Below are 8,722 nucleotides of genomic sequence, written 5' to 3'. Positions count from 1 at the left end.
ACTGTATTGCCCGCAATACTATCAAATGCTTGTTGTAAATGATTTATAGAGTAACACAAAATTATATGACATTCAAAGATAACCTTGAGCCTGCACAGCAATAGCATGTGTCTATTTCAATTATGATCTTGTGACAGCACAGAGATGGCATGGATTTGCACATTGCTTTAATGAGATGAACATTTGAGCTATGTTTGAAGAAAATTCTTCAAGGGGTACTGGAATTTTAGAGGATGTTGACTGCCCTGACCAAAGTTATCACTGTTTAGCCATTTAACAGTATGTAAAACATTTCGTGTACATGTAATTACTCTAAAATCAAGTAATTTGATACTTTATAAGAACTAGAAACATTAAATTGCTTATAAAGCTATTTTCAAAAAGAATAGATTTGTATTACAATGCATTGATAGGACTACAAAATAAACAGATATATAATTTGCTTTGATAATAGGGAAGCATTATATAAAAGGCCTGTTAAATTATACATATCAAATTTCAAAACTTGTCAAACACCTAAACTTGTCCACAAACTGTGCTCTTTGTGTATGTAGCATCCTACACATACTATATTTATCTGGTGTTTGTATCATTTTACATAAATAACAATACACTTTTGTCTTTAATAAATATAAAATACTTTAGATTGTAAAGATTTCTACCATATTTGTCTGAATAGGCTTCACACAAAAAGCATAATTTCTTTAACAATGATTTGACATGGAAAACAACAAGATTTACGATGCTTAAAAACAAAACACAAAATGTAGTTTTCACTTTTTATTTAATCATATTTTGGCCACTTACAGTGATTTTGTGAGGAATACAAAAAGCTTTCATTAATGAAGTAAATGAAAGTTGTGTTTTAAGAGTTATAATGCATGTTTGTTATAACGCATTTATTTATGTACAAAAGTTAATTTGCAGAAAATTGCACCTAAAATGATATAAACCCAAGCTTTATGGCAATGTTCTTTTTCAAATAAAAACATTATCAAATTTTACAACTATAAAGATTAAATCATGCAAGTTTTTGTTTGTTACACAAAGCGAAAATGTTATTTATATAAAACCCAAACTATTTTACAAACATCCTGTGAACAAAACAGTACATGTACCTCCTTTGTAAACAATAGGGCCATTATTGCTCCTTCATTGCTCACATAGGGAAGGGACTAAGTGTTGCATAAAAATGTACCAAAGGGCAGCATAATACTACCAAACCATAAATAATAAACAATATTTCTCATTTCAAAAAAGCAAAGTTTCAAGTCAAGAAAAGATATTTAAACCAATTAAAAAGTTAAACAACTAAACTTTTAACAACATCATTAAGGTACATTTGTACTTCATCATTTTGTTTTTAGTCCTTTGATCTTAACTAGAGCTTAATGCAATATGCCATTTATCATTTATCTAAGACACAGGACTGTTATTTGAAACAATTATTGACAACCTACAGCCAATAATCCCAGAAGCTCATACAAGCACCGTGTGTTTATTGTATTTTTTCTAAATAAATAAAAAGCATTACAAGAAATGTTCACACTGGTCAAGTGATGTCTTTATAAAAACTATGACAATGAATGACTGAAACAGAATAGGCATGAATTTGGTATGTATGTATCAATCTTTATAACATATTATGCATTGATGATATGTAATACAATGGATTAAATAATATAACATGACTACATCTCAGTTCAAACGGTTTAAAACATCTGTTTCATTGTGAAGAAAGGTCGATTTGAATTTGAGTCAACACTCAACAAGTCAAAGTTTTTATAATACCAAAGTATATTCTGGTTAAAAGTTCACATCACTTAGTTTTTTTATCCTCACTTTCTGAATTTTCTTCATCATTTTCGGAACTTTCTTCTACATCTTCCTTTTCCTGTGCACCAATGTTATTTTCATCATCATCTCTCTCATTCTCCTCTTTATCTTGTTTTTCTTTCCGTTTCTCTGCAAGTTTACTTCTGTGTTTTATCTTCATCTGTTTAACATTTTGTATGAGCATTCCAACATCCCAAAGCCATGTGATCACTATCACTAAACAATTAAGTAACAAGGGTACAGAAAACACTATGGATATAAAGAAACCATTGCTATCAAAATATTGCTCACTTGAAAACAGTCTCCAATTTTCAGCAGCCCATTCATTTATAAATTCAGCACAAAATACCAAAATCATCAACACGCTAAAATAAATAGCTTGGGGAACTCCAGAGTTTCTTGTTAGTACTGTCAATATTGCACAACTTATATGGAATGCTGCAAGACCAGAGAACCATGGTTCAGTCCAGTTAATACTCTGAAGATATTTAATAAGACCATCTATCTCATTAACTTTAATGGGGGTTATAGGACCCCTAAAATCATTCTCACCTCCCTCAGCCATTGTTTTAATTTACAGATTTTAAACTTTTCAGCTTATTTAAAACTTTTTTCTTCAACAACAGAACTCTAAAAAGTCACTAAGATTTTTGTGTTCACAACTTAATAACATTTATATGACTGTATCGAAGTCACACAGTTCAGTTTTATTTTCTTTGGGAAACACAACCTTTAAAAGAATTAAGTCTCACATCAATTTCTCCTTCTTCAAGCTGAAATAGACAGATATGTCATGTCATACATTGTACAATAAAACAAACCTAGCATTTCTGTGTACATGTATTAATATAGAAAGCCAGTAAAATAACAAAAACAGGTTCTATTGTAATTTCTTGTTCTACATGTATATACTTATCTAATACATTAACAGCAGATTCAAACAACTGCACATGAATGGAACCAAATTCATAAAACTACCCTAATATACCCTATAAAAAGTACTCATTTATAATTATTTATTCATTTATCCTGCCTATAAAAAACACTGATCAAATCAAAGTAAAGAGACCTTACTCGTATTATAAACTTTCTTGATAGCCTACATTTCTTTTATAAAAAGATTTAAATTTTTCTGCAATGGTGATACAAAATATCTAAATTTTTCTTGAATAAAATCTTATGAAAAAAAAAACAACAACAAAAACAAACAGAACAAGAGCTGTCACAGGAGACAGCGAAGCTCGACTAATAAAATACTGGACGCAGTAAGGAGGACAAAACTTTGAAAGAAAAATCAATTATGTATAATTATGTATTAAGTTATATTAAAAAAATAATATTGTTAACAAAAATTCCAAGATCAAGGGGAATAATTCTATAAATAGTCATGCTAGAGTTATGGACCTTGTCACACAACATTTGTGTAATGATAAGAAATATATATTTGAAGTTTGAAGTAGATACCTTAAAAAGTAAAGAAGTTATTATATTTCTTAAAGAAAATCCTAAGTTCAAAGAGAGATAAATGTGTAAATATTGCTTCAAGAGTTATGAACATTGTCACATAAAATGTAATTGATGATAAGGAATAAGTATTTGAAGTTTGAGGTAGATACCTTTAAAAATAAAAAAAGTTGTAATAAAAAATAACATTTTTCTAGTAAAAAAATCTAAGTTTATGGGGAGATAATTCTTGCAATATTGGTGCTAGAGTTATGAACCTTGTCACATAAGATGTGGATGATGATAACGTAAATATATTTGAAGTATGAAGTTGATCCCTTTAGAAATAAATAAGTAACAGTAAAAAATAATATTTTTTATGGAAAATTCTAAGTTCAAAGGGAGATAAATCTGAAAATATTGGTGTTAGAGTTATGAACCTTGTCACATAAGATGGGGATGATGATAACGTAAATATATTTGAAGTATGAGGTTGATCCCTTAAGAAATAAAGAAGAAACAGTAAGAAATAGTACTTTTTGAGGAAAATTCTAAGTTCAAGGGGAGATAAATCTGAAAATATTGGTGCTAGAGTCATGAACCTTGTCACATAAGATGTGGTTGATGATAAGGAACATATATTTGAAGTTTGAAGTTGATACCTTAAGAAATGAGAAAGTTATAGTGAAAAATATTTTACTGCACCAAAACTATAATCTAAAATCTGGACGCCGACACCGGGGCGAGTAGGACAGCTCTCCATATACTTCGTATAGTCGAGCTAAAAATGGACGTCACATTTAACAATTAGGAAAGCTTTACATTAGTCCTACTTTACATTAGACCTTTATTTTAACTTGTCTACAAAACAACATACCTCGTCTTGAGAATAAATGTCGGTGTAACAAAAGTCAGAGATGCACTTCCGTATACAAATAGCTTGTTCAGCTCCTCTTTTTGCAAGACAATCAGGATTTATATCACAAGGTTGTTTTGCATTCTTGTAGATCTTATCCTACAAGAAATTTATGTAACAAAATGTAATTCTTGTATACCATTAGTCCATTACCAATACATGTCCTTTTTAAATTTTACACATATAAACGGATTAAACCCATTACCGCATGAGCATTTATTGAAAAATGGCTGTTTTCATTGAAAAGTCTCCCATTACAAGTTCAAGCTGCTATAAAACTATAACAAGAGCTGTCACAGGAGACAGCCAAGCTCGACTAATAAAATACTGGACGCAGTAAGGAGGACAAAACTATGAAAGAAAAATCAATTATGTATAATTATGTATTAAGTTATAGTAAAAAAATAACATTTGTTAAAATAAATTCCAAGATCAAGGGAAATAATTCTAGAAATAGTCACGCTAGAGTTATGAACCTTGTCACACAACATGTATGTAATGATAAGAAGTATATATTTGAAGTTTGAAGTAGATACCTTAAAAAGTAACAAAGTTATAATATTTCTTAAAGAAAATCCTAAGTTCAAAGAGAAATAAATCTGTAAAAATTACTTCAAGAGTTATGAACATTGTCACATAAAATATAATTGATTATAAGGAATAAGTATTTGAAGTTTGAGGTAGATACCTTTAAAACTAAAAAAGTTATAGTAAAAAATAACATTTTTCTAGTAAAAAAATCTAAGTTGATGGGGAGATAAGTCTTGCAATATTGGTGCTAGAGTTATGAACCTTGTCACATAAGATGGGGATGATGATAAGGTACATTTATTTGAAGTATGAAGTTGATCCCTTTAGAAATAAATAAGTAACAGTAAAAAATAGTATTTTTTAAGGAAAATTCTAAGTTCAAGGGGAGATAAATCTAAAAAATATTGGTGCTAGAGTTATGAACCTTGTCACATAAGATGGGGATGAGGATAAGGTACATATATTTGAAGTATGAGGTTGATCCCTTAAGAAATAAAGAAGTAACAGTAAAAAATAGTATTTTTTAAGGAAAATTCTAAGTTCAAGGGGAGATAAATCTGAAAATATTGGTGCTAGAGTTATGAACATTGTCACATAAGATGTGGTTGATGATAAGGAACATATATTTGAAGTTTGAAGTTGATACCTTAAGAAATGACAAAGTTATAGTGAAAAATATTTTACTGCACCAAAACTTTAATCTGGACGCCGACGCCGGGGCGAGTAGGACAGCTCTCCATATACTTCGTATAGTCGAGCTAAAAACTACTTCAATACTAATTAAACTTGGCGCAAATGTTGACTGGACCATTGCCTTTGTAACAACATGCTCAGTCTTAAATTTCCTAATACCATGGCAACTAGGGGACATCTCAAAATTGCCAAAAATCACTATTTTGCATTGATTTTTTCCATCAAAATTGATTTCAATGTGCTGCCACTTCTCAATGGATTGAGTTAGAGTCAAAGGCTTTTCAGCGTTGGTTACACGTTTACTTATAATCGACCTGGGGTCATTTTTAGCCTCTTACAAGTCCAAAATTTCTTGGCGATGAGGGGGACCCCCTTCAAATTTAATTAATATCAGGGCTCAAACACATGCAAATGCTGGACCATTTACTCAACATTAATCTTTTTTTAAAAAACATATTGAAATAAATTTCTTAAAGCTACTGAACCATGTAGAAAACTCTTAGCAAAATTAGTACAGCAGTGTACATAACAATAGATAGATCTGTTTTTTAATTTCAATGTGAAAAATAAAAAAAAATATTTAGTCTTTACAATATGTCAAGTATTCAATACAAAGAAGGTCCTAAAAAGGACAGAGCACTGAATCATTGAACAAGTATTAATTATTTTTCGTTAAGATTATACAGAATTAAGTTAGTTTGATATTGTAACCGTGTAGAAAGATATTTTGCTTGCAGACAGATATTTTATTTCTTTCCTGGAACTATTAAACCAGTACTGGTCGGGGACCATCAACCGGACACTTTTTGAACATTTTTCTGTACACATTTCATAATTTTTAACCTAGAGATCTAAAAATTTGACACAGTTCAGCCAGGTTCTTGTCCTAACTAACAAACTAGTTTGTTTATTTCTGAATGTATTGACACTTAAATCTGAGGCTCGACACGGAGGGTATCAAAATTACCTAAATTGTCTACACTTCAGTACCATGTGTCCGGACAGATATGTACATAACGTGATTTAATTCAGATAAAAGCTTGGGTTTTTTTTATTTTTATCATGATATACAATATGTCAGCAACAAATGCTCAAGTTTTGGATATTCTATTGTTTACTCTGCAAATGATTATAGTTGGTATATGAGGTCAGGCATTGCTTTCTTGACCCCCAAATTTCAACGTCAACATTCTTGAAATAGACATTAAAATATTACAATTTACGGAGGTTGAAATAAATTCATTTACTTAATTCTAGAAGAAACATGCATTTATTGTTGATAAAAAAGTGACTGACAACCACTGAACAAAAATTTTATACTAAATGAAGCATGTTCTGGGCTGTCCGGGTTTAATGGTTGTCCGGTTTTGGTGGTCCCCGACCAGTACTGAGCAATTATAGTGTAATGTTTTTTGCCGCTGAAGGAGTTGAAACCCACTCTGTTATATTCTTAGATTACAAGTCCAACGCCTTGAACTGCCATGCCACCACTATTTAATGATGTTACAGTTACACGGATGTTTCAAAGAAAATAACTTTACAACAATCGAACAACTTAATATATGCTCACATCTCTTTTTTTCCTGTAAGTGTATTTCTTATATTGATATTGCACCCTTCCAGAATGAACCTCAGTCACACAGTCTAGCAGAAGTATGATGATAATGCTAACACAAACAACACATAGCAGACTGCCTGGCTTCATAGCTTAAACTTAAAGAAACCATTGGAAAACTGCAATATGAAGAAGAAAAAAATACATATTAATATATACATAAATCTTACCTGAAAGCTATTATGAAGACTATCAAAGCAGATTCTTCTATTCAACTAAAATCTGACACCGAGAATAATTTATCCCTGTTACATTTTGTTTAAATACAGTTTAACACAATTCAAAATGGAAACTGTAACGAATATTATGCACTTGTGAATAAGGATAGCTTGCAAAACATTACATTAAAGATTTCCACCTAATTTTATTTTAACACGCAGCTATATCATGTGTATCAGATCGTTATCCGAATGACAACGTCCGAGTAAAATGCCACGTACGTATATATTGATTTTCTGTATTTTCTAAAACCAAATAAAACTATATTTGGGTTCATGAATATAGATAATGATTTATATAGGATGTGACAAAAATACCATAAATCTCAACTTACCTCACAGGATTAAAATATGATTTTCTTGTAATTTGATGATGTGGTTAATCTAATTTCATGCGAATATTATTTTGTGCAAATATCGTTTTGGGATAATAAAATCGTTGTCATCACACGACAGCTTGTCGATGGCAGGGTAATTTTGATTTCTTTTTGTTAAGTTTAATGATATTCTATTGTGTTAATGTAAGTGCATAACATAAGAAAATAAATCAGCAAAAAAGTAATATTAGATAAATCTATGTTATAGGAGACCGTTTCAGACGTTGGAAAAAGAGAGAAAATAATCAATATTGTCAGAACACTCGACCATTTACTTTTGCATACTATAGGGACAATTCTGGGTATAACCCTTTTTGTGTTAGTCTACTGTAGAAAATATTATACAAGTCAACATTCAATTTGAATTCGGTATGCATGTTTTAAATTAACCACCACTACGGTTCACTGCTAATTAAACTACCGTTCAGTACAGCGACTGATATATTTTTAAGTTTTGCCTGTTGTTTAAAGTTACATATTAAAGAGAACTTGCGACATTTAAAAATAAGCAACACCTGAGGAATTCTAGTTTGAATGCCCATGTAAAATAACTTAGATCCCATTCTAGGTTAATCAATACTCTAAAATAATACATTTGCAGACAACACAGAAAATGTTGGGAAGTTATACTTATTTGAAAAAAAAAAAAAAAAACACACATAATATTGCTTACTGGTACTGAATTACATTCAAAATAAAAAAGGTCTGTAAAACTAAGAAATTTTAAATATAAGTGAAAAAAGTTATTATATTTCAGGCCTTTATTCCAACTAAAAAGTAAAATTAAAGAGCAACATTGAAAACCAGGTAGCTATAGCTTTGTTCTGTCAAAGTTTTGTACTCCTCTGTAGACAGATTTTTATTTTATTTGTTAAATATGGTGTGTAAAAGGAACAACAAATGAATAACACAATCTACATGTAATTTATTCGAGATAGTAAATAGCCTTCAGAGTGCAAAAAGCACGGTTGGTGTTGTTTAACAACGAGGGAGGGGGGGGGGGGTATTCTAATAACTTGCCATGTTTGAACCTTTTCTGATATATTTTAGGGAGTTATTCTGGTAAATGTAATCGAGACAGTAAAACTGCCAG

At 30.4% G+C, this 8,722-nt stretch overlaps 2 protein-coding genes across 3 annotated transcripts; both read right to left on the bottom strand.

Annotated features, from left to right (window-relative positions):
- Window positions 1-767: 767 nt before the first annotated feature.
- Window positions 768-2,401, bottom strand: LOC132716045 (transmembrane protein 18-like). The gene has a single exon (XM_060699189.1). It carries the CDS (start codon window positions 2,399-2,401, stop codon window positions 1,820-1,822), a length of 582 nt encoding a protein of 193 aa, XP_060555172.1. The 3' UTR covers window positions 768-1,819.
- A 64-nt stretch (window positions 2,402-2,465) lies between these two features.
- Window positions 2,466-7,698, bottom strand: LOC132716046 (uncharacterized). Of its 2 annotated transcripts, none has more exons than XM_060699190.1 (4): window positions 7,588-7,698; window positions 6,990-7,153; window positions 4,157-4,294; window positions 2,466-2,609 (listed from the first exon to the last, which is right to left on the bottom strand). In XM_060699190.1, exons 2-4 carry the CDS (start codon window positions 7,122-7,124, stop codon window positions 2,544-2,546), a joined length of 339 nt encoding a protein of 112 aa, XP_060555173.1. In that variant the 5' UTR covers window positions 7,125-7,153; window positions 7,588-7,698; the 3' UTR covers window positions 2,466-2,543. The 2 variants fall into 2 exon arrangements, with proteins under 2 accessions (XP_060555173.1, XP_060555175.1); XM_060699192.1 differs by lacking the exon at window positions 7,588-7,698 and adding an exon at window positions 7,393-7,415.
- Window positions 7,699-8,722: the final 1,024 nt, after the last annotated feature.

The sequence above is a fragment of the Ruditapes philippinarum genome, unplaced genomic scaffold (genome assembly GCF_026571515.1).
Source record: "Ruditapes philippinarum isolate M1 unplaced genomic scaffold, ASM2657151v2 ctg1537_1_1_1_1, whole genome shotgun sequence".
In the NCBI taxonomy this organism is placed as follows: domain Eukaryota; kingdom Metazoa; phylum Mollusca; class Bivalvia; order Venerida; family Veneridae; genus Ruditapes; species Ruditapes philippinarum.
This window is presented reverse-complemented; position numbering and strand designations above follow the sequence as displayed.